At 48.7% G+C, this 26625-nt stretch overlaps 1 protein-coding gene across 1 annotated transcript in view; it reads left to right on the forward strand.

The window, feature by feature from the left end:
* Positions 1–16240, forward strand: part of LOC144161986 (chromobox protein homolog 1-like) — a 30080-nt gene extending 13840 nt beyond the window's left edge. Inside the window, exons 3-5 of the mRNA XM_077692526.1 lie at positions 2121–2382; positions 14269–14366; positions 15878–16240. Of these exons, the coding sequence (XP_077548652.1) occupies positions 2121–2382; positions 14269–14366; positions 15878–16043 (526 nt within the window). The 3' untranslated portion in view covers positions 16044–16240. The remainder of the gene's footprint in view (positions 1–2120; positions 2383–14268; positions 14367–15877) is intronic.
* The last annotated feature ends 10385 nt before the right edge of the window (positions 16241–26625 follow it).

A 26625-nucleotide genomic window follows, 5' to 3' on the forward strand; every position in this document is an offset into this window, starting at 1 on the left:
TGGAGAGAACCGAAAAAATGTGGTTGTTCCCTCTGCCATAGGAACTGGTAAAACACGAAAGTGAAATGTGCCTTCACAGTAGCAGTTGAATGTTAATTGTGCATCGATATGAACTTGAACGTCGCTATTTATATTTCGTCGGTATGGCACCGTAAGACGCATCAACGTTGGACACTGGATTGCACGCGTCGGAGCACTGTGTAAATCCGACTGAAACCACAGGCGCTCGCAAACCGTCCGTGCGAAAGAAACCAAAGGAGTTGTCAGCGAATCGTTTGGTGAACACACGGTCGTGTCACGTCACGAGCACGATATCCGCAAGTCGGCTTCACCGCAGCTTACGCCGCGCGTCCCTTGTACACGTAGGCGCTGGCATCGAGGCGCCAACTGTCGGCGCTCATTAGCGTAATGATGCACTGCTTGCTTCGCCTCTCCTAGATGGCAGAACCATTTGACAGGAAGGCTATAAGGCACGTTTGTCGCTTTGCTTGCTTCGCCTCTCCTAGATGGCAGAACCATTTGACAGGAAGGCTATAAGGCACGTTTGTCGCTTTGTTCATGCGTCTGTTGATTGCGCAGTCGGGTGAGGGTTTCGTACCTCCTGTTGCGGCGAAAGAGGTCGTGGCTCGAATCCCGGCACCGCCGCGTCGCCGCGCCAATCGAAGTTTTTCTGGCGATGTCATTTCCGTGACGGATACGACGTCAGTTAGATGTTGGTGGACCCCGGAATAAAACACTTTCGTGTTAAACAAAGTTTCAGGTGTGATTACTTCATGTAGTTTATTTGATTACTCAGCAGTCATGCAGGCATTGTGGAATCAGGGTGTAGACGAGCGTTACGTAAGAATACTAGAGGATATCTACAATGGGTCGACAGCTACCATAGTCCTCCATAAGGAGAGCAGTGAAGTACCTGTAAGGAAGGGCGTCAGACAAGGAGACACAATCTCTACAATGTTCACAGCACGTTTACAAGAGGTATTCAGAACATTGGACTCAGACTGGGAACAGGTGGGCATAAGAGCTAATGGAGAATACCTCAGTAACCTCAAGATTTTCTGATGATATTGCCCTGTTAAGTAACTCGGGGGACGAATTGCAAAGCATGCTCACTGCACTGGGCAAGCAGTCTAGAACCGCGGGCCTGAAAATTAATATGCAGAAAACGAAAGTAATGCTCAATAACCTCGGGACAGCACAGCGGTTTGAGATAGGTGGCGGGGCAGTGGTAGCGGTAAGTTTATATATCTACTCAAGCAAAGTAGTGATCCCGGATCCGAACCACGAGACGGAGATAGAGGGATAAGAATGGGGTGGAGCGCATTCCGCAGGCAGTCTCAGATAATCAATGGTACCCTACCATTGTCCCTGAAGAGGAATGTGCATAACAGCTGCATGTTACCGGTACTCACGTACGGGGCAAGCTCACTAAAGGGGTTCAACATTTAACTGAGGACGACTCAGCGAGCAATGGAACGGCAGATGACGTGCAACGTTAAAGCACGAGAAGAGAGCTGAGTGGGTCAGGGAACAAACTCGTGCTAAGGACATACTAGTAGAAATTAGGACGAAGGAATGGGTGTGGGCAGGGCATATAATGCGAAGGCAAGATAGCCGTTCGTCATAACGGCTAACAGAGTGAGTCCCTGGAGAAAGCAAGCGTGGCAGGGGGCGGCAGAAAGTTAGATAGGCAGATGAGATCAAGAAGCTTGTGGGGATGAATTGGTCGCAGTTATCACGGGGCCGGCATAATTGGAGAGGACGTTGCCCTGCACTGGGCGTCGACGGGCTGATGATGATAAAACACGATGTTCAGTCTGCTTCAGCCGGCAATATGCTGTTGGCCTGGGCATTTTTGAGTTCAAACTCCAGCTCCTCTTCCGTTCAATGAACAATGCCTTCGCACGGGGCATCCAGCGGAATGATTCCCTTGGCATCGAATTTGTGGACTGGGCACTGTCCCTGTGACCACGAGACTTTTAATGCTGTAAATCACTCTGGGAGGGCTTACACTAAGATGCGTATAACTGGGTGCCAAAATTTACCATAAAAGTTTTCTTCATCTCGATGTCCTTGTTCTGAGTTCATCATGCTGACATTTATCTCTGGCCGTTTCTTAGGTCGGAGTGCAGTTGGGAGCCGGAAGAGAACCTCGACTGCCCGGACGTGATGAAAGAATTCGAGCAAAGGATGGCGGAAGAAGAACATGGTTGTCCCTCCGACAGCGACTTCACCGATGACGTCACTGAAAACGCCACAGAGGAAGAGATGGCAGATGAGGATGATGATGAGACCGAGGATTATGATCTGGAGTATGAAGAGGATGAGTGTGAGGTGAAGGAGCATGAAAAAAAGGAAGGCAGGCACTTCTTGTCATCTGAGGTAAGAGACGGTCGGCCCACGTTGCCGGATAGCGGTACTTTCTGAGCATATCGGTTCTGTACCGTTGCAGGTACTCACGGCAGATGTGCGAGATAACTGATATCCGTGAATTCCGATCTTTCGGCCCCAGAACTACAGTGCCGGTTTTTTAGCATTAGTGTCATTCAGAATGTCGTCGTCGTTTTTTTTTTTTTCGATCTCTGTAGACGCAGCTCAGAACTGTCGCCATGTTGCGAGGGCAGCTCAGATTGACGTAGACGAGCACTAAAACGTTTTATTTCTTGCGTCTGTCCGTAGTTTTCTGGGTCCTTGCCGCAGCTTCAGAGCTTTCCTACTTCCAGTTGCACTCCTATTCTCACTCTATGATTATGACGCTGGTGTTCGTAGCAAAAGAAGGCCCCGTACTTTTTCGTGACGATACTGCCCTTCTAAATTGACACTTTGGTAACGCGCCAGATATCGAAAAGTGAAACAGAAAAAAAGGGCACGGTGCAACCTTTAGGCGTAGCAGCATGCAAATGGACAACGCACTGGCATCATCACCGTTGTCAGTGGCATGACTAAAGCAAGCAGCAGAATCGCAGGCAAACGAACCAGACGTTGGAATTGAAGGAGGACTCCCCGGCGGGCTCGATGTTCTAGGCGATTCCGAGGGTTTGTGAAGCCTGTCATTAGGACGGCGAGGACCAAGGTGCTCTGCGGGCATTGTTGGAGGACGTCCAGACACCACGTCGCCACCGGCAACGCCGTTCCGTAGCCTTAACGTTTTAGATGCAGAGCATCTGATTCACTCACCTTGTCCCTCCGGCGGCGTCGTCGTCGTCGTCGGCGTTGTCCGCCCCTCTTCCATTCTCCTCGCCGTGCCAGCTGCGCCTCCGCCGCTCACCCCCTCTCCTCTCCGATAGCGAACACTCTCTCGCGAGGGGCATTGATTTGGATTCCATTGGATTGGCTTGAATTGGATTTGGATAGGATTAAAGTGGATTGTGTTGGATTGTGTTGCGTCATAGCCGCGGCACGTTGCGTCATAGCCGCGGCAGACGCGCTGGGGCCGGCGCATGTGCAGTACTCTCTCTTCCGCGGTTTCCTCTCCTTCGGGCGCGCTGCGCATATAACCGGTGTGCCGTTCTCCGGCGAAGCAACATCCACGCTTGGCTCAAACACCTAGAGTCCACGCCGCTTTACAAGTACGCCAACGTCGTCATCGACTGGGACCGGCTTACGCAGTCCCCTCAACGTTATGCGCGCTATAAAACGCGGTCCCTTCGCCGCTCCGCCTATGCGTCGCATCTACACAGGGGTTCCCGCGAGGGGAGGTGGGAGTTTTTTGTCATAAATCTTCAAACCCCAGGCCTAGCCCCCTCTCCCCCCAATGGTTCCCCTTTTACGAGCAGCGGGTTGGCTGCCTGACATGTCCTGACCCCAGTACCCAGCGTATACTGGAGAAGAGGGTCTGGACTGCCAGCCAACACCAGTGTGTCCCGCACTATTGAGGCTCCCGCAGGGCGTCCCTAACAGCGACACAAACGCACCTCAAATAAACATTTATTCCCCCTCCTCCATCTCCTCCACGACCCTGGCTGTGGAGGAGATGGAGATGCCTGGCTCATCGCTTCGTCAAGCAGCAGCAACCATTGATCCGTAGCGGATACTCGTGAAAACACCTGCGTGGCTCGCGCCTGCAAGTTTCTCATAGACGCTTCCCTTGTACGAGTCGTCGTTGAACTCTGACATGTCGTGAGATGCTTGAACGATTTCTATCTCTTCTGGGACACGAACGAATAATGTTAGGAGTAACACTCAGGGACAGGAAAGGAGCTACTTGGATCAGAGAACAGAGTAGAGTAGATGATGCCACAGTAGATGACGTGGACAGTTAGGGTAACCGAGTTTATACCAAGAGGCGAACATAGAAGAAGGGTAGGGTCAATAACGATATGGTGGGATGAAATAATTTTGGAGGAGGAGTGGGGGGGTAATCTGTGGACTCGAGCAGCGCAGGAGAGGAGCGGTTGTAGGTGAATGGGAGAGGCCTTCGTTAAAAAGGGGACCCAAATACGGTGATGATAATGATGATTTTCTGGGACTATTATACTCGCGTCCAACTTAAAAACGGCAATGGAACTGGAACTAGCCGCTGTGCCTCATCACCGCAGCCCGCAGCCGGATGTTACTCCGCGTGGCGCAAGTATTTCGTTCATGGCACAAGCCGTTTCCGTGACTTTTTGGATATAACACTACTCCAGCGACGACAAACTACGTGAGAAAGGGCAGACGATATCACGCGTTCGTAGCAATCTCCGTTCAACACGCGCGCGCCCGTTGACACCCGGCTCCGTCGCTTAGGCGGAGTGATACCGTACATGAGCTATTGCCGTTCTTAACTTTTTCGCGAGTATAGTCACCCTTTCCTTCAGGTTAGTTTCTTTTCTACCGAACTCCCACTCCTAGCTTTTGTTACGTTTCCTTTTCCTGGTCGGGTTTCAACCTTTTCTTTAAGTCTCCTCCTGCATAGATGTTCTTTGTACCTATTTGTATGAAATCCGCGTCGCGATCTTTTACTCCCCACTCCAACCATCTTGCCATGGCTCCTGTCGAAACTTTAGTGCTACCATCACGGCAACGAAATGAAGCTGTAAACATTGTCAATTGCCCTTAGCAGCTTAGAGTGTATAATGCGTAGTTCACGTTCCAATTTTTTACCTGCTGGTAAATGCGTGCTTTTACCGAGAAGAGCAGTTGGAAAGTGCCTCCTCCGTCGCAGCATCCTTCCCCCCTATTTTTTGACATCGGCCGTGATGACGCGGTGGTAAGGCCCAGATGTCTGCACTTAGCAGAGTACTTGTGCGTTTAAAATGTCAACTCGGGCTTGGAAAAGCAAACAAAAAAAAACAATGCCCGAAGACACCTAAGCACATCTAACGAGTTGTGCGTGCGAAAGCATTAAGAGTCCTTCAATGCCTTTATGGTCATGAAACTTCGCCATCACGCGGTGGGAGAGCTTCGTACGCTGCCGCGCCTCGGCGCTGGTGTTGATCGGAGGGCAGCCGGGGGCGCGGTCAGAGCGCGTTTGGCAGGGAACGGACCGCAGAGTAAGATAAAACAGACGCTCGCCGCCTTATCAGCACTGCGCTTTCGCTTTACGTGTCGTGGGCCGCTCAAATCGACTTATCATTTCGGGAGTGGCGGAAAAATTTGGCGCGGACGGGCATGCTGCTACTGCGTTCCTGCCTGCCGGTGTGGATACACAGCACCGGCGGCCGCCCGATGCCCTCCGATCTGCGGTGGGGCCACTCGTGGTAGCCTTTGTCCCCGTACGAAACTTGGCCGGGAGTTTCATGACCAGAGAAGCATCGAAGGACTCTGGCATTAATTTGAAATCCAGCTGCAGTGCGTGCCCGTTCGAGCGGGTGTGTTTACGGCGCTGCTAATCTCGCATTACAGAATGGTCCGTGAACCTCTGAGGGAGCTGCTTTTGTTTCTGGCCAGTTAGGGTGGTTATAGGGGAAGTGATAAATTGGCTGTGAGTTCTGACTCGTCATTGAACCCATCCTCTTGGGTGGGTATCTGAGAACTGCGCGTATGTTGACGATGGAAGCGGCGTGACCTTATTGGCTGATACAGCTGAGTAGGTATGTTATGCTTATATTACAACAAAGCTGTCCGTGGCTATTATCCAGCAGATCGTCCCCGGCAACAGGGTGATGTAGAGAAGAATTGCACGCGAGTGGAGCGCCACGTTGCGGCGCCCACTCAAACCGACGAGATCGTTAAACTGTGCACCACGCCTTCAGCGTATAGAAAAAAAAATCACAAAAAGTTAAAACGGTTTTTCGCCTTCATATTTTAATGTAGGACGGCTTATATTTCCTCTGAAAACGTCTTCTCAGCAATGCACGTTCGTTTAGAGGTGAAGCCTACTTTAAGGGGACCGTTGTGAGCTTGGTCTTCATACTGAGATGGCAGTCCCGTATTGAGTGTTGCACATTGCAGCACGTCCGCTGTCGGAGGGGGTATCACTACCGAAAGTTGCTCTAACTCTTGTTTGATAGAATTTACCCGTAAGGAGATTATATGACAATTAGCCGCTAAGTAGCATTACGCTAAGAATTATTTACTTTTCAAAACTAAATAGTTCGCAGTGAAGATGTAAATATTGAAGATTTCTGCTGTCAACACGTGGGCTTCGACGGGAGTAGAATGGACAGCCAAATCTTTGTCCGATGGAATAAAACTCTGCAGTCCGTACAAATTTCATTCAGGTAATTAACCAGGAGGCATGCTCAATCGCGAATCACACACAAATCTAATTTGCTTCGTGCACTCCGTGGACTACGACACAGTCATAGTATAGTGTCGCTCACATTGGGGCTCGGCACCAAAGCTTACTGGTCATCCTTCTTCACAGAGTGAAAAGTCGCGCTGAATTTTTGCAACTCAATTCCTTTTCAATTCAAAACTTACAGAAGGTTATGTTTGCCACTGAGCAAACAGAACCTTGAGGCGTGAATATTGAGGCTTATTGAGCAAAACGGCCACGTCTACAGTAAAAATACAGAAGCACTATGTTTATTCAGACCTGAAGGAATATTTTAGTACATTGCCCACAGTCATATCTTTACAAAATTCAGATATGAGTTATAGTAAAATTGCACTGAACAGCAGGAGGAGGAGGAGGAGGAGGAGGAGAAAATTTTAATGAACGGTAAAATCGAGCTGGGTAGTCGGCGGGATCCTCAGTCCCAAAGAGAAGAGTAAGAGTAAATTTCTTCAATTCATAGAAAGCCATGCCCAGTATGCCAGGAGTTGTTCTTTGCGCCTGAAATGGTGGGGAAATAATAAAGAACTGCTTGGATATATTCATCGGTTTTGATTCTTGTTATACTGAAAATTGACGCGTACACTATTTATGGCGTTAGTTAGCGAGTGTATCAAGCTCTCAACGCCATAATCATGACATAGCTTTTTGGTTTGATAGTTCATATTAACGATGCTTACGACAGAAATTCGGCTTCGACTACTCTGGACAACATTGCCTGCGCCGTGTCGCGGTGTCGTCGCACAAACTTTCTCATTGCATATGCATGTGAATAAACAACGCACGGTGCGGATATGCCCCTTCCACGCAGCCATAACGAAAGCCAATTTGTGAAGAAGGTATGCCTTGCAGTCTGAGAAAATATCCACAAACTTTGTGTGGCTTCCAAACAGGCACAGACCTCCCTATAAAACGTTTGTGACGTGCAGAAAAGTTAATGCGTTAGGCACAGAAAAAAAAAACATTCATTTAATACAAGTCAGCAGCAACGAAAGAAATGGAAGACAGCCGCTTTTTTTCCTGCTGTACGATGTGCGTGTAGGGACCTGCTGCTTGTCGCGTAGCTTTAGACTATTCAGTCTTCATAACAGCATGTAAAAATACTTTAGGTAAGCCTACACATTTTGAATACTCATCGAAGAGCTCTGAGCACTGAACTTCGCAAGTAAGCTAGAAAGGCGGAGTTACACACACAAAAAAGTTGTTTTTTCTCTCCTCGTGCGTTGCAAACTTATGCGGGATATAGCTTGAAATTAGTCAGCGGTGTCAGAAGCTGGCAAAAATAACAGAATTACTGGAAAGACGCTTTTTAATGCACTACGGCATCAAAGCGAGAGATTTCTAGCGCAGGCACTGTTGCCCCCTCACAACTGAAGTATAGCAGACGACTGTGGCGCGAGTCACTAAGCTGACGTCAGTGCCAGGGGGCGCCACTCAAACATCTCACCGCCAATAGGTTGTATTCACTGGCTTGGCGTGCATGGCGGAAACCATGTGTGGCACCTTAGCAACGGCTCCGGCATGGTGACGCACGCCTGAGTCCGTCCCACCGAGCTCAAAAGCATTAGCTCGACGTTAACTTCTGCTTCGCATAGGGTCCTACAGCCTACCTGTCGCAAGACACGAGTGAAGCCGTCGGGAATAGATAAGGCAGCTGCGTGTTTTGGTATCGGGCAGAGATTGCTCAGCTCTCGGCGAACGCCGCCACGTCGGCCGTTCGGCCACTCGTCGATAGATGTCGCTAGTCTTACAGCCAACAATGCACCCTCTGCTGCGGCGCTACGCTATCCCCGTATCTAATTCCGCATACGCGCGAACCTCACAGTTTCTTCTGAAATATAATTTTGCTTTCCTTCTGAGCGACTGTGCCGTGGGCAAGGTGCGGACGCACCTGTGTCTACATCCGTACTTGCCGTCTTTCGCAACTGCGGCTCCATTCTCCGGTGGTGGTGAGTTCTCAAGGACAAGTAGAGCGTCACCACATAATGTCGCCGCTATTATTCATGTCTGTTGACGCTACTGCCGAGAATGAAAGAGAGAGAGAGAGAGAGAAACACCTTTATTAAATCAAAGCATTCAAGCTCTACCAGCCAACTGTTCTTTCGTGGCGTGCGGGACAACAAACTTCCAACGCGGCGGAGGCGGCGGTGGAGGGGAGGATGGCGGGGCGGAGGGTTTCACTCACGGAGCACACTGTAGATGGCGCAGCGGATTTACCCAGCGCTCCCCGCGCGGAAGTGCCTGCTCGCCGGCGGCGGCGTCGGCGGTACGGCTTTGCCGTCTGCCTTAGCGACGGTTGTTTTGGGCCTGTTTTGGTGCAGCTTCGCGTCCGTTGCCCGCTTCCTTTGCACGGCTTGATTGTTCGACAGCACGTGCAGGGTAACCCGCACCCGACGGAATGAAGTCGTACGGCAAACATACGTTAAGGATTGGTTTGCATGGCGGAAAAACAAAATGTACAAAGCACATACAGAGATCTGACCGCTAGAGAAACGCTACCTTTCGCGCACTGCTTGCCACGAATGGAACTCCGTTTTATAAATTGTTGAATAAAATTGTTGAATACCAATTCGGTTGTGCTTTAAGATGTATTACAAAGGGCGAAATTAGTAACTGGTTCTGATAAATAGCGATTATAAAAGTTCCCTCACCTTTCTCTCAATTCGCAAAGTGACTAAACTAACTAGTTTAAATTCACTAAATGGGAATCACTAAGCTCACATGCCGAATTGTTTCGGTGTCTTCGCTTGTGTCGCGCAGTGGTGTAGCGTCAAGCTAGCACGTCAGGATGGCTAGGTTCCGCTGTCTCAGCCTTCGAAAAACGCTCCTCTCCGTTTTCTTTCTCCCGGGTCACGGCCGGGCTACAGCGGCGGTGTCCACCGCTCTAGCCCTTCCGTGGCCGACGCTGCTGCTGCGTTCGGGACGCTGCCCCCGCGAATTCCAGGTAATGGCTGGCAGGATTGTAGAGCCACGTGTGTGAATTCAAGTGACGTTGTATGGGAAATTGTTGTGGTTGTCCTTTAAAACTTTGCCTTCCAACCACCTTCACAGCGTGGATTGGAGCCATATTTTTTGCCCTTCTATAAAGGCTTTTGCGTTATTATTTGTTTATTTATTTATTAAGTACTGCAGGCTTTACAAAGCCCAAGCAGGCGTGGCAATACAAGAAGAGGTAAAAGAGAAGTATACACACGTAACTTTGCGAAAAACTAAAGTAAAAAAAGCCCAGAGAAAAAACAGTATGAATACCGAAACACGAGTAAAAAATAACATCACGGCAAAAAACAAAAAGACGCGATAGAAGGAAAATTCATACAACGCGCAGGAACAACAATTTGCAATAGGGAAGCCTCAGTTCGGGACAGCAACACTTCGGCACAGATACTCCTCCAAGTTTTCTACTGATGAAAGTTCGGTTAGGGGCAACAAATTTCATTCTTCAATGGTTCCAGAAAACAATGAAAACTTGAAAGTGTTAGTCCTGGCAAAAATAGGGGTTAAAGAAAGGTCATGGGTGTGACGGGTTTTTCTTGTTGAAAGGGGTTTAAGTTACGGAGTACGGTCAAATCCAAGCTTATTTGTGAACAATTGGAGAAGGAACTTCAAGCGAAGGAATTTCCGTCTTAACACCTGAGTGGGGATAAGATTTGTAACAAACTCGTGGCGATTGTATTTTGAGTCAATAAAGCGTACAGCCCGTCTTTGGATTTTCTCGATACTATTGACGTTAGATTTGGTGCAGGGATCCCAGACTATACAAGCATGTTATAGTTTAGGTCTAATAAAAGTGGTATAGGCCAGATGAGAGGCAGCATCTTTAAGCTTATGCTCCAGCTGACAAAGCTTACGGAACGCTGAGCCGCAAGCGCTACTGATGTGAGTGTTCCAGCTTAAATTGTTAGTAATTGTGACGCCAGGATATTTATATTCGCTAACTTGAACTAGGGAATTGTTGGAAACAGAGCAGGAATATTTAAGCAGAAGGGTTTTTTGGTCATTCTGAGATAAACTGATTTTTGGGAATTTATTCTCATAATCATTTTGTGCACCAGGAAAGAATGTTCAGAGCCGAGTTTAGGGCGGTCTGGTCGTCAACAGAGTGAACTTTATTAAACAGTATACAATCATCTGCGAAAAGACGTATTTGTACAGGTTCGGGCACTACATCAACCATATCACTGCAATAAATAAGAAAGAGTAGGGGCCCAAGTACGCTCCCCTGGGAAACGCCGTCTGTAACCGGAAGGATATCGGAATTATGGCCGTTAATGTTCACATACTGTTTGCGGCTAATTAGATAGGAGGAAACCGAAGACAAGAAAAGCAGGAATACCTAAAACACGTAGTTTATGAATCAGTTTTTTGTGTGGAACGCAGTGAAATGCTTTGGTGAAATCAAGAAATATGACATCTGCCTGGCCACTTTTATCTAGAGAGGATGCAAAAAAGTGAATTACTGTTGATAACTGGGTAACTGTAGACATGCCTTTACGAAATTCATGTACGAAGGGGGTCAAGATTTTGTGTTGGTCCAGGAGTACAGAAATACAAGTAGCAACAATATGTTCCAGAAGTTTACAGGCAGAAGAGACTATTGAAATAGGACGATAGTTAGGAACAAGAGGAGGATCACCATTTTTGTGAATGGCAACAACGCGAGCTATCTTGAAGTCAGGGGACAAGGTAGCTTATTTTAGGGAGGCCTGGAAGATAAGAACTAGGAAGCGAGACAGGGTTTCTGCATAACGTCGGAGGAAAGCGTTTGGAATGCCATCGGGGCCAGCGGATGACTTAGTTTTTAACCTAAGAAGCATGTTCAAAGCTCCTGAATGCGAGATAACATTAACATAAAAAAAACGCTGTGAAAGTGGTTATTACAGTAATCGGCTCAGTTACAGTAATCAGTAATCAATTACAGTAATCAGTTATTACAGTAACAGGCCATCATGCGAGAGGTGGCTAATCTTTTTTTTACACACAGCAATAAAATTCCAGAATTTCTGTGGGTTATCTTTTATGAAGCTGGGCAAAGTATTGTTGAAATAGTGCTCCTTGGCAATCTTTATTGCTTCCGACAGTGCTGCGCGAATATCGGCGAGTTTGGGAGAAGGTTTGCATTTACAACGAAAACGTTTAGCCTTGCCTTTCAGATGTGTAACCGACCTCGTTATCCATGGTATGTACTTCGCTGTTTTGTTTTACTTCGCTAGGTATAAAATTGTCGATGCAGTGCAGACAGATGTTCTTAAACTTGTCCCGTAGTACTGTAACGTCGTCCTGGCAAAAATCAAGAAAGATGTTTTTCAAGATATTCTACCACAGCTCTGTCATTCGCACGAGAAATATTTTTCACATTTTTTAAGCGATGGCACAATGTCAGTATTTTTCCAGCCAAGTTGAATGAAACTAATACACCTTTGTGATCTGATATTCCGGGCTCCACGGAAACTTCATATTTGATAGCTGAACGAGGTATGAATACAAGATAAAGTACAGCACATCAGTTAGTAGTAACACGAGTAGGCTGCAGCGCTACTTGAGCAAGCTTGTTATCAAGCGTAATGTCAAACATTGAGCGAACGAAGGCGAACAGTGCGAACGAAGGCTGCCCCATTCAATACCAGGCAAGTTAACATCACCCGCAATTGTCGGTTGAATTCCTGCTTGTGGTTTTTCAACCTTTTGAGGAAATCTGGTTTAGAGTCGGGTGGGCGATAAACCGCATATAAAGTAAAAGCATGGCCACTAAGAGCAATCTTGAGGCACAAGCATTCGATGTCCGGACATTGCATCAAGGGAATGAAGTCGATAAGTTGTTTAACAATGACAGCAACACCGCCGCCTCTTGTGTCACGGTCCCTTCGAAATATTTTGTAGGCGGGTGGAACATCTTCTAGGGTGGGACTCCTGTTACCAGTCGTCCCCGAGGACTGCCTTAATGTGTTGGAGGTGGGCCTCCCAGTGCTCCTTTTCTGTTGATGTTAATGAGGAGGTGGACAAGTTTCGTCAACTGAGAACGAGTACCGGCCGGTGCTTCTCGTAGGCTTGCGGAGAGCGAGTTTGGGCTGTTTTTGTTGATCCTCTGGGGGGTCGACCCACTCCGGCCAAGTGCGCAAAGAAAGGGGAACGGGAGCCTGTGTAATTGTTGATTGATTGATTGTAGGGTTTAACGTGCCGACGCAACGCAGGCGATGATGCGCGCCGTAGTGGAGGGCTACGGATTAATTTTGACCGCCTGGGGATCTTTAACGTGCGCCGAAATCTCGTACACACGGGCGTTTTTGCTTTTCGCCTCCATCAGGAAAGCGGCCGCCGCGGCCGGGAATCGAACCCCCGACCTCGTGCTCAGCAGCGCAACGCCTTAGCTACTGAGCCACCGCGGCGGGTCTGTGTAATTGTGCCTATGTCTGTGCAATCTCTGCTCTGTCCCACATGTAGTGCTGATTGTCAGGGTGCCATGACCGCAGCGTGGGCAGCTAGGATGGCCAGGTTTATTTCTCTGTAGGGGATGACATGGGGTTGTGCGTAGGACACCTGCTTGAGCTCTGCGGATGCAACTCGTCTTCGATAGGGGCCAAGAGTTGGCAGCTCAACCTGTGCGCAGCTCAACCAACTTTTGGTGCCTGGCTATTCGTTCTTCGACGCGGCTGGCGTCGCATTCCTCTGGGAGCGCAAATGGAGGCTCAGACTCGCGGAAGGGAGTTTCTCGTGCGAGTCAGTGAGCCGCCACATTGCCTGGTACCCCTTGATGACCTGAGGTTCAGCGGAGTTCGACCAAAAGTTCTGGTTTGGAGATTAGGTGTACTTCGAGAATGTTGCGTATGTGAGCGGTAACGCCACAAACGAGGCACGCTGGAGCCGGTTTTTTTTTTCTTTCTGCGAGATTCTGACGCATCTGCAGACACGTTGCGCACTGTCATGGCGGTTTTCAGTGTTCCTAAGAGAAGAAATCACCTGCTAAACGTTTAAGTAAATATCATCTATACTCAGTACCTACACCAGAAATCACACCGCAACGAGCCCAGTCTATCTAACTGCGCCAAATGCTGTACATTGGGGACAGCTCGACATAGTTTGTATATGTGCTTCATTTATCGAATCCTCAACGCCAAATTCTTCTTTCTTCGGAGCCATTAAGGCCTCGAGAGTAGCGGAATGGCGGAGGAGACACGGTGCGCGTTCTCGCCTTGGTCATCCATCCCAACGGACCGCCCCACATCACTCCTGGGCCACATCGGACAACGTCCTCCCACCCCTTCCTCTCTTCCACTGCAAGGCGTCAGCCGAGAGTGAAAAACTTCAAATATCCAGATTTTCCGCCCCTTCTCTTCTGCTAACCCCGAGATCACGCTGTCTAGCTGGCAACTTCCAGACCACACCCTTCTGGGCGAGTCAGCTGTGCTGGTGAAAATATCACAGAGAATTTTGATGGAGTGTCACTCCCACCGAAGCCAGTGCTCAGTGAAAAGTTCTACTCTACTTCCTCAACACAGAACGACCACATATTTTTCGGTTCGGCTAAAACTTTGGAGTTGTGGCATGCTCATGCGTACTTGCACCTACCGCAGGCGGAGCCAAAGGTTCGGGGATTCGCCAGGGGCCTGGAACCCGAGCGCATCGTAGGCTCGACTGATGAGTCTGGAGAGCTTGTGTTCCTCGTCGAATGGTGAGTGGCTCGACCAGAGCGCCCTTCCACTTGCAGGGCTGGGGTGAACAGAAGTCCCGCTGACCCATTCAATGGTACTAACAAGAGCGGGAACCCAACTGCTGCATGCATTATTCAAGAAAGCATCAGTGAGGACCGCGAGCGCTGCTAAAGCATGGGTCGTGGAACCGTTGCAGCCCGAATATTGAGCGCCGGAAGACCAACCTTCGCAACCAACCTTTGGAAGACCAAGCCGGAAGACCAACCTTCGCGATTCGCGGACAGCGTTGCCTTAAAGGGACCCAGAAAAGCCTTCTGTAAAAGTTACAAAAGGCCTGTATTGTCACGTAGCACCAATATAGCGATGCAATGCCGTTGGAATTATTGATCTACATTCAGTATTAGCTGCGCCAGAAGCAATTAAATGCACCTCTCCCCACTTGCCGGTCGACTCCTCCTTTCTCTCTGCCTCCTTCAAAGCAGCTAGCTACATTCCTGCGCCTAGGCTCGCGTCAATCATTGCGGATCCGCCTTTGCCGCCTTTGCCTCGGGATCGCGCAGGAAGGAGGAAGAGCAGGCGGAAGCCAATGGCAGTGACGCCGCCGGCGGCCGACCTTGCCGGCGATTGGGCGAATCAGGGGGCGCCTTCGCCGTTGCGTCAGCAGCGATCGCCGTTGCGTCACCCGCGGTCGCCGTTGCGTCAGCCGCGGTCGGCTCGCTGCGGCGTCGCGCTCATCGGTTGAGAAAGGCGATCTTCAAAAATTGTTTACAAATTATCTGTACAACGTATGGGGCTCACACTTGGCTCAAAAATCCCCCCTTATGTGTTCTACCACCTGAATGCATTTGATTGCCACCTTCACAGAGCTTTTCGGGGTCCCTTTAAGCCCGTTCTACATGGGGCGAATTTCGCTGGCGAATTCGCAGCTGCGGCGCCGCTCGTAAACCAAAACGATCTATTCTCGTTGCTGTGGGGAATTTCCAAATGTTTGGAAGAGTCGAACCTCTCTTGTGAACACCGCTTAGCATTTGGCAATATGTCGCAGCAGTGAAAATAGGAAAATAAATCGTTTTGCCGCACGGGCGGCGCCGCAACTGCGAATTCGCAGGCGAAATTCGCCCCATGTAGAATGGGCTTTAGCAGGAACCGCAGAGACAACTTAGTTTTCCTTTGATTGGAAGGATTGGACGAATTTCAAGATACCCCCTTCTTAAATAGACCTTATCCTGTATCGAAAATCCTCATCACGTATTTGGCGGAGCAGGCTTCTTTGTGGGTAATCCCTTCAAAAAAATCTTTTTTCTAGTTTAGAGCACAAGAGACCGGTTTGCTGCGTCCATGTCGTTGCGCCGGAATATTCGTAACAGGTTCGCAGATGCGAAGCTTGAAATCGCTCGAGGAACACGTGCAGGCAGTTATGTCGTTACGGTTAGTCAGGCTCGTCGGTGGGAATAAATATTTTAACAAGTTTAGAGAGGATGTGCAGAGATGCTGAACATTCCTCGTTGCCTTGTTGGTTCTCGAAACACAGGAAAGGCAGCAAGTGGGCCGACCTGGTTCCGGCCCGGGAGGCCAACGTGAAGTGTCCCCAAGTGGTGATTAAGTACTACGAAAAGCACCTCGTGTGGATGAGGGCCAGCCCTCCCAAAGAAGCGGTGGAGGAAGAGAGCGACTACGCCGACGGTGACGAAGCTTGAATCGACGTACCGTGTGCGGTTTTGTGTTGTACTGTTTTGAATGTAGCATTTAATAAAGCTGAGTAGGAGGAGAAGGCGGAAAAACTTTAATTAGCTGACGGTGTGGCGGTTACCTCAGTCCAGGCACTCCTGCACCTTTGCCGCTGTCCGGGCTCGAAAGACCAGAGTCTCCTGGTCGTCCTGCCGTGAGCTCGTCAGTGCGTCCGGACACATCTCATTGTTATGAGCAGGGGTGTTCGTCGCAGTGCAAACAAATGTTATGTGATACCAGATCAGAACAAAGTAATCATTCGCAAAAGCTCCCTCATTCCCTCCGTGGTTGTAGCTCGCCGTAAGCCTCGTTGCGGTCAGCTGTGGGCTGTAGCGCCGTCATCCACTCACTGCTGCCACCCAATGCAAAATAAATTTCCCGCCTTCGCAGTGCTTGCAGGCCTCCTGCCTGAAACTGCGCCAGCAGGAGTTCTGTTCTTTTTGTGCTTGCTTTCCCTCCCGCATGTGCCGGCGTTGCACAGGCACTTTCTTTCGCTTACTAATAAAACACGAACCCAACGACCGTTCCTAACTAAATGAACGCGGGCGCTGCCGGTTAATTACGTATATTTTGCCTGAAAATGTACCGACAGTTTTCTTCGCGCTAAACAACGGGGGTGACAAGCGCCAGCAGTTCACGAGTTTCGAAAGCTTATGACTAGATAAACCGTTTGGCTTTCGAAGCCTTTGGGTTACGCCGCGACGACAGCCGGTGCGACGGAACGCCGTGTGGCTCTACTTGGGTCCAGCGAGCGAGCTACGACGACAAGGCGAGCCCCTAAAGTGCTCCGCACTTCAAAACTACCTTACGCGTAATAATATTACGAACGTCCCCCACTCCTGCATTAATTACGGCCTCCAGCTTCCTCAGTTACTAAACACGTCAGGTGAAGTTTAAAAACATGGATAAACAATTCGACGTTCATACCCGTTTTCGTTTTTTCCTTTTTTTGAGCAAACCCACACATAGATTGATTTTTGCTGACTGTTTATTTTTGTACAAATAAACGCGAATGGGCCGGTGTACTTCTGTGTATCTGCATAGTACGTTTATTTGCACTGTATTTTTATATTTGAGTAAAATTTAGGCACATATGTTTAAGAAATGTTTAAGAAAATGTTTAAACATGTAAGAAAATGTTTAAGAAAATTCGGGAATATTGTGTCTCAGGTAGCTCATATGGGTGAAGAATAATATATATTTGTGCTGTCCACAAGTACGTTTTTGTTGTTTATATTGTGTTGCAGTGCATCATTCTGATATGTGATTTTCGAGCAAGAAGTATTTGTCATGTTCAAACTTGAGAGTGTGCTTTAATTCTCTTTTGTGTATGTTCACACCAAGTGCATGGAAAGCCAACAAGCATTCGGTGCTTGGGCAGACCAGAGACAAAAACTATGTAAAACAAAAGTGAATAAAGCTGAATGAATGAATGAATGAATGAATGAATGAATGAATGAATGAATGAGTGAGTGAACCTGGCGACGCCTGAATCTAGTTGACGGGAGCCATTGCATTACCGAGTACGATGTGGTTTGTTCATCTGGATGGTGTGGCGGGTATTTCTGTATGGAAACGAAAAGCGAAAACGCCTGTGTCACTACGTTTGCACACGGCGACCAGGACGTCGTTTAACTAATCCTACAGACCCGCAAGAAGAAGCCAGGTATTAGATGCATGTACCTTCAGCACGTGGCGATCCAAAATTTAGAACTTCTCATTAAAAGTTCATGAAAAAATGCGTGTCAATCCAGCCTGTGAAAGTGGTTGGAAGTCGAAGCTGTAAACGTCACTCACAAAGATTAGCCATGCGACGTCCCTTGACTTTTCACACGTGTATCTACAAGGAGTGGATCCATGGACAAGTGAAATTCCCTTAACCACGCCCTTTATCGCTTCAAAGAGATATCCTTTGCTAAGGTTAATCATGATTCATGAACGGTGGTTGGTTGAGTTTTACTGGGGAAGCACCTGAGTGAAAACTCTAAGGAAGCTCAAATCCGGTGTTACATGATCTCACTTCTCCATCTCTGCCACCGCCGGCGGAGGCGACGAGAGCGGCGGCAGAGACGGAGAAGTGAGACGCCATGCTTTGGTGTGAGCGTCCTTTAATTTTCGCCAACTCCTAGCGCATGTGCAAGGCGAGCAAACGGCCGCTACACGTGCAGTGGGTGGAGCACACAGCGGTGCGAGAGGTCGCGGGACGCTGTCACATGATTTTCCGCAAAAATGCACGAGGCAAACCCGCAGATGTGCTCGGTGAGTGCACCGTCTGTCTGCCCCCTCTCCGCTTGGGCTTGTAGCTCAATCGGTAAGACAAGGGGCTTTCGCTCCGTTTCTCTATTTGTTGCAGGTTCGATTCCTGGCGGTGCCCGTAACTTCTTTTATTTCCTCGCGGCAGTTTTCTGTTGACACCAACGTTCCCGAAAGAATCTTTTGGGGCGTAGAAGTATGGAAGTAGAAAGCTTCGCTTTAAAAGTGCACAGCCCGAATGTATCTCGGCGCAATTATTGGTGGCTGGTTGTTGAGCCCTAAGGAAAGGAATCATAACAGTAAGCCTCGATTGTCAGAATGGAATTCTCGCACAAGTAAAAGGTGGGGCGGAACGACCGGCCTCTCCGAGACAGTCTTCTGCAGCGTTGTCAGACTTGTGTTCAGATCCCGCAGCTGTCACATTTCCTTGACCGCTAACCCCACCAGCGACCTTCATCGCGTCACCGAGGTACTTATAGTGTCTCTGTAATCTGGTACGCCTTGACCTGCGCTTCATCTGTTGGCGGCTCCTTGTTTCAGCCTGCCTTTCAGGGAAGCGACACCGTCGGTTACTCACGAGTATCTGTTGCGGCGCCTCACAACAACGGCGTTCATCTTGTGGCGGCTTTGTTCCCCTTCTACGCTCAAAATATGACTTGGAATTCCCGAGCTCAGGGTGCAGAAGATGGCGGCGGCAATGATTGCGATGGCGATGATGCCCTTAATGAGAATGGCACGCGACCACAAGTGGGCAATGGTTTGGGAGAAGGCGGCTACGGAGCTCGGAAATAAAGATTGAATTAAAGACAAGAAGGATCGTCAATTCCTCAAAGACGACGCAGACGATTGTATATATGTATGTAAAATAAAAAAAACGTCCGTGATAATGAGCCCCTTCTGATCATCCTCCTTTTATCATAGACAGGAGAATTTAGCACGGGTCTTCTATATCGTGCTGACCGAACAAGAAGTGTTGCGATCATTATCTCGATCGGCTACAGAGGGTGTCAGTTATTTTCCCGCCTCCGTATCTTGAAGTATGGAATGAGGGGCCTACTGATGTATCACCAACAATGTGTCACCAATCGACTGGCCCAAGCTTACTCCAATTCTATCACGCGATCTTGGTCCTGCAGCAGGATTGGCCAGTACCGATGGCAGGTACCGTCAGAGACAGACATGCTTTTGCATACATATTTTTTGTGGTAATGAGCTACGTCAATGCAGAGCCCAATTCTCAAGAAGAAGATGATAATAATAATAATAATTAATTGCTTAAAACTAAGGGTAATGAGGAAGAGGAGGTTGAAGTCTTCCTGCATTCCTCCCCCTCCGATTGGTTTGTTGGTTAGACCCTTGAATCATGCGCATACCCACGCGGGGGATTCGTCAAGAAGCTGCCTGTATTGATTTGGCTGTTGCCCGGTTTATTTTAGAAGAAAACAAAAAGACTAAAGATTCAGCAAGATTGTTGTTGTTAAATCTTTTATTCAAAAAGGGGAGAGTTGGGAGGATTCATTTTAGAGGAAAACAAAGATAATAAAGTAAGGGAAAAAAGATTCAGACAGGATGGTTGTTAAATCTTTTATTCAAAAAGGGAAGGCTGGAGGCCTTGTGGGGGAGTTAGGAGGGGAGTATTCATGGGTGAAAGGGGTTCGTATAAGTTCGTAGTTGTCGGGAGGCAGCATGAGTTTTTTCACAAATATTGTTCAGCATTGAAGGGAAGGAACAACGGTGGAAGACAACGGGAGATTAAGCCGATTAAACGTGTATTCCAGGTGAAGGCGTACTGCGTCCTCCGGGTGCGAGGGCATCTTCGGCCAGTTGGATCACCTTGATCTGTATTTCGGGGTCGGAGCTAAGAAAAAGGTCTCCAAATGCTCCGTACTGGTAATTCGTAAGCATGCTCGTAGAGTTCGTGGCTGGGCATCGCAAGCACAAATCACGTGAGTGAGTGTGGCACACTGGGTGCACCACTCGCATTTATAATTGTAGCGTTAGGAATACATGTGGTTGAATATTGCAGGATTGGGGAATGCATTAGCCTGCAGGTGACGCCAGGATATAGACTGACGGGTAATGGGCGTGGAATGCTCTGCAGGATAGTTCCGGCGGTGTTGTGTGATGTCCCAGTAGGTCACCCGCCCGTACACGGCCCCCCTAATCCAAGCGAGGAGCGTCGTCAGGGCGATCCCGGGAACTGAAATGTCGGGCCTCCTCATCTGCTAGCCTTTTGCGCGCCTGGGCCGTGCCGCGGTTCCAGCCAGAGCTCATCACGCCCGGCATTCGTCAATCCATCCCAGCGAGTAACGGCTCAACCTCTACCTTTTGCTCTAACACGCTTTCTCTCTCTCTCTCCTCACACTTTGACTTCACGTTACTGGTATTTTCTACCCAACGTTAAGCAAAAAATGTTTCACGGTCTTGGCCAATCCCGTTCTGCGGGTACGCTCCGTGTTTTAAGGCACCAACCAATCACGCACGGCTCCCCACGAGCGCTTGCGAACAAAAGGGGCCCACTCAATTTGGCGGCACGGTTCTGCTCCAATGCCACCGACACTGATACAACGCAGAGGCCGCTGCCGTGGATTCGTAGAAGTGCAGCAAATGGGAGTGATGCGGAACGGCGCCAAGGGCCTGCCGTCGAGCTGCGGACGCGACGAACCGACAGGACGGTGCGACCGCTTTCGTAAGCGTCCCGCCGCCAGCAGCCACGAGCCTTTCAAGACGTCCTCCTCCATCAAAGCCGCCGACACCAAGAAGCGCACCACCGGCAATGTTAAGGCAGCCTTGTTCCATTGTGGGTTTCACCTGGCCAGGACGGGAAGAAGGCAAGCTACTAGGAACTGCGCGGCGACAAAAGGTGGATGTCAGACTCCACCTGCCCGGCTCGCAAGAGGAGCCGCATGCGCAGAGGACATGCGCAGTGGCACTTCTCTGCAGGCTTCCTCCGTAGGCTGCGGGGTACACGACGACGCCCAAGGCACAGCCACCCTTAGGGGCATCTTCTGCTGCGACCTCGCGACGGAATACGCTTGCCCTTGCAATCCGCTGCGGCACCACGCTGGAGCATCTCCGATACCACGATGTCCTGCAACCCCCGAAAAGGATCTGCAACGTGGTGCGACATCATTTTTGTGGCTCTTGCGTGCTGAACCAGACGCAAAGGAAGCCTGATCTAGGCCGGTCCCGCGCCCTAAATTTCCTCGCGTGGGCCAACGCGAACCCGCCTGCTCCATCTTCGTCCCGGACATTAGCGCCCGATATTTTAAAGTTAATAAATCAGTTTACGCGCGCATTGGCGAGTGCTTTCCTTTGCCTATTTTGTAGAAGAAAAATGTTAATTTGATCGCAAGAAATTGAGGCTGCTTGGTCTATGCAGTAAGCCGTAAAACGTAAAAATAAGGCGTACCCGAGCAGCTTCTCGTATAAGGTGGTTGCGGGATTTCTTCGACGGTGTTTTGTTTAGCTTGCTTTGAGTCAAGGACTTCGAAGACTCCGCAAACTAAAAGAGGAATTGTCGAACGCTTCAGCTTTCCAGGCTACCAGCTTAGCGAAGTATTTTGTTCTCCTTCACAGCCTTAAAGTTGCATTATTTCTGTCGATGCTGTAACGCCTCCAGCCTTCGAAAGGATTCCGAGCAATATTGGAGGTCAGTGGGAGAGGCCTTCCCCCTGCAGTGGACCAGATTATGCTGATGATGATGTTGAGGACGACGATGATGATGATTATGATGTGGGGTCCTTGTGTCGACTGCAGCACGAAGCGGCAGCTGTGCGTGGCGAAAGAGGAACAATAAAAAAGCCCGAAATTTTGATTTTGTTGCGACTTCGTCTCTGTAGACTTCACTGGCTTTCAGTTGAACAGAAGTTGCAGCTCAAGAACGTTTTATTAATTGCACACGTATGATATGATTCGAACCTGTTGAAAGAAGTGGCAAAGGGTTGATTTAGTCGCTCATTTGGCGCACAGTTCGTGAAGGCGCATAACTTGGAGGCGTTAGGTAAATTTACGGATTGCATCTTCCGTAGGGTGTTCGAATAAATCAAGAGTTGGGTATTCCCCACTGCACACGTAAGCAGCACCGCACACCCACAGAGAGCCATTTACCAAGCATTGATGGAACAGGTCATCCTAAAAAACAATCGATCTTCAATTTCAGCTCGCAATATCAATCGACCAATACCTTCAACGAGTAATAGCTTCACCTCACGTTTGCATTTGACGAAATCCGTTGCCGTCCTGCTCTCGAAATACCCACAAGGTAACCTATGCACACTGAAAAGGTTGGTACAAGTCGTGGTGAAAGGTCAAACAATTGAAATCACTTCAGTAACCATCTGCGTGCAATAAACAGTTTCAATGAAGCAATTATTTAACAATTAATCACTTTTTCTGACACCCAAACTTGCGGTGAACGCTCACATATTTATTTCGGCAATCTGTTTGCAACAGTTACCATTGTAAATTTTGGAAAAGAATACTGCAAAGCTTTTTCATGCTTTTCCAGCGTGATCCTTCCCTTTCATGTATACATCTACGAGCACCGGGACTGCCCTAACGCTATTTCTGAGCAGGTAAGGAACTTCTGCTGCAAAGACTACTTTCGAAAAAATATTGCTGGATTTGCGCAATGCTAGAAAGCGAAAAAGTAATGCCCCCCTATTTCATTCATTCATTCATTCATTCATTCATTCACTCATTCATTCATTCATTCAGCTTCACCAGTTCAATACACCCGCCGCGGTGGCTCAGTGGCTAAGGCGTTGCGCTGCTGAGCACGAGGTCGCGGCTTCGATTCCCGGCCGCGGCGGCCGCTTTTCTGATGGAGGCGAAAAGCAAAAACGCCCGTGTGTACGAGATTTCGGCGCACGTTAAAGATCCCCAGGTGGTCAAAATTAATTCGGAGCCCTCCACTACGGCGCACCTCATCGCCTGCGTTGCGTCGGCGCGTTAAACCCTACAATCAATCGACCAGTTCAATACAAATTCACCATCTACTCCGCCCTCCCAATGAACAAGAGCAGAAGCTACCACCGTTCGATGACTACAGACAAATACGTACCCCCACAGAACCCTACTTCATGCGATTTACCTTACCCAATACCCGTCTACCTGCAGTTTCTGTCCAACTCCCGGTACACTGTACCACCAGATTTGGGAGTGCCAGAAGACCCCAGGCCTTGCCCCAATAACCTCCCCCTCCTACAAGCAGTGGGTGAACCGCCTGACGAGCCCAGACCTTGGGATCCAGCGTGAACTGGTGCAGAGGGCCTGGACCGCCAGGCGAGCTCAGGGTATCCCGGAATATTGTAAGTGGTATGAGTTTGCCTTTATTTAGGCATTATCATCATCATGTTCAACGTAGGTGACGTCGAGCTGTGGTTGGCATTCGGCTTTGATTATGACCGCCTTATGGTCTGTGAAATGTAAAGTCAAGGGCTGTTGTAGCGAGTGAACCCTAAAGTTGCTGAAGATGAGGTCGATGCACGTTCCCCGGATGGTTGTGGGCTGCTTGTAATCACGGCCCGCCGAGACTCGCCGACGCACGCCGCCGCCGACGACGATGAAACGTCTAAGGCACGTGAAGCGTTCTCGTCTCGTGCCGGCCCAGGAAGACACCGGCAACACTGTCGCTCCAGGAGTCATTAAAGTGTAAGACACCACCGGTAGTTCAGCAAGCCGAGCATGCGCAGTGGGGTGTGGACACCGCAACAACAACAAGGGAGGGACCCGACCATGAGATGCTTCGCATCTAAAAAAATTTAAGACGTGTTGTGTGCCTTGAACAAGAAAAATTGTAGCCTGTTGTGTAAAAGTTAGTTTCGATTTCAAGGGGGATAAAGGAACGGTTAATAGAACTAAGGTGTCAAAAGGGATAAAGGAACGGTTAATAGAACTAAGGTGTCTGACAACACCTCTTGAACAATTTTTTTTACATTGTAATGACGTCTGTAAATGCATTCTTTGTGTGTATGCGTGCGTGCGTGTGCGTGCGTGCGTGCGTGTGTGTGTGTGTGTGTATGAGAGAGAGATAGAGACACACACGTCGAAAAAGGTATGGTTCACGTTTTGGGTGGGGGCTGGCCTTCGTCACAATAACAGCGGTGGCCGTTGTCACAGCGCATATAACGTGGTCCGGTACAAGCGGTCCTGCAGTGAATACCTGTTCACTGCACGACCACGTGAGGGCAGAAATGATAAAATTCAAGTAAAACAATCCAAATATAGTGTATCACGGCCCTGTGCGACAATCTGATTTTTGGTTATAAGTACGACACGTGCAGTGTTGTGTTGGAAGTCAGATATAACATGCGTGCACGCACAAGAGAAAGGTTAACAGGAAACGGCAGTAATATTGAATACGGTCACTGATACAAGCAACTCAAGTTTCCTGCAGTTTGATTCAAACAGCGTGCGATTGTATTGAACTTAAATATAAGAAAATATTTTTGGACTTCCCTGTAATGATGCGCTCGGAAGCCAGATTCAACAATCGCGGCTTTGATATGGTCGAATGAGTGACCCGTGACATTCGCATGTTTTGATATTGGAAGGTGAGGAAATACGGAGATAAGCTTTGTGATTGTTGAACCGTTGCCTTAAGGGCGTTTTAATCTCGCCAATGTACTGCGTTTTACAAATAGCGCACTCAAGGAGATAAACCACGATGCGCGTGTCGCAGGTATAGTTCCCACTCACGTTTAAGCTGAAATTAGGTGCGGTGCTGCTCGCGTTTAGTGAAGTTAGATTGCAGACTTTGCAACGTGGTTTGTTGCAAGGACGGCAGCCAGTAGTCGTTTTAGGTTTGTTTTGAACTATGTGAGCGGGACACGTAATTTTCTGGATCTTCTGTAGCTTACACGCGGTGGTTCCCGGAAAATTGATTTCAATCGTCTGCTCTGTAACAGTATGTTATGATGCTTTTTTTTAAACGCCATTTACAGTTTGTGCAGGCGGAGAAAAGGTGAGGATTAGGTTCGTAGGGGAGCACACCGGCTGTCTAGTTTTGCTGCGTAGAAGTGATTGGCGGTCATGGCTATCAGCACGTTTAATGCCGTCGCTGTCTGGGGTAGATACTTTTGTTTAAATAAAGCACTGTGAAGCTGGGCACAATTGGTATTAAATCAGGTTGTTCGGAACGTATTCTTTTACACCCAAGCGCTTGACTATAGTGTATGCTACTCTTGAAGGGCTTTATATGATATCTGTTTAAATGGAGGAATTGTTGCTTGTCTGTTGGCTTCCTCTAAACTTTTGTAGTCAATTGGCCGTCAAACATCGTCAAAATTATGTCCAAAAATTTATTGTTTGCTCGTAGTAGGTGTGACAAAAAAAATTAACGGATGAGCGTTGTTAAAAGCATGAACAAACAATAAAAACTGAGCTCCCCCGTGCTGCCAAGTCATAAAGATATCGATGAATGACTTGTAGTATAGCGGCTTCAGGGAACGGCTCGCCAGAAATTGGTTCTCAAGTAGCCCCATAAAATATTCGCAGCCGATGGGTGTGCCCATTGAGTTTTTTTGTTTGTTTATTTAATATTCTCAAGGCTTAGTAGACACTAAGCGGGTCCGATCTACATCCAGGAAACTAGGTTGGCCTCCCGGATATAGTCCAGCAAGGAATAGTAGGCAGGACCATGGAGCCACCAATGGGAGTGCGTGTCTTGCCGCAAATTTAAGCCTGCTGCCATCAAACATTTCCTTCGAATGTCCTTAGTTCCAGGGCATGTCCATATTAGGTGGTGAAGGTCTGCCGGAACTGTTTCCTCAGAGCAGGTTGGTACATCTCACATGCCCTCGGTAATCCCCTTTCCATCCACTCGTGCGGGGAGGAGCAAGAGCCACGCCCATTCGGATCCTTCGTAGTACAACCTCCTCCAACCTGGTAAGGTTGAGGGGGAGGAGAACCGAACACGGAGGTATAAAAACACGCGTTTGTCGTCGAAGATCCTTCTTTGCAGCCATTCTTGTGGCCCATGGGTCACTTGGGAGCTGGGCGGGGGTGCCGTTAATTTGTAAGTAATGAACGCCGTTGATTTAGAAGTTTTGTTAAACTCTGGGAGTAATTTTAATAGAATGGCCAAAGTTAGGCCGTCAATAGCTTTGTGGCACTCTCGATTCATTGTAGGAGTTAAGTGCTGCTCCTATTCCATATGCATGCGGGATGTTGGTGCATAGAGATGCCACATCTAAAGTAACCAGAAGCGAACCAGGGGGTATAGAAAAGTCGATATCAGACAGGAAGGGGTTAGCATCCTTGATAAAAGATAGAAAAGACTGCGGGATTTGATTA

This window comes from Haemaphysalis longicornis, unplaced genomic scaffold (assembly GCF_048455015.1).
Source record: "Haemaphysalis longicornis isolate Haplotype H1 unplaced genomic scaffold, Haemaphysalis longicornis Haplotype H1 scaffold_12, whole genome shotgun sequence".
NCBI classification, from domain to species: Eukaryota; Metazoa; Arthropoda; class Arachnida; order Ixodida; family Ixodidae; genus Haemaphysalis; species Haemaphysalis longicornis.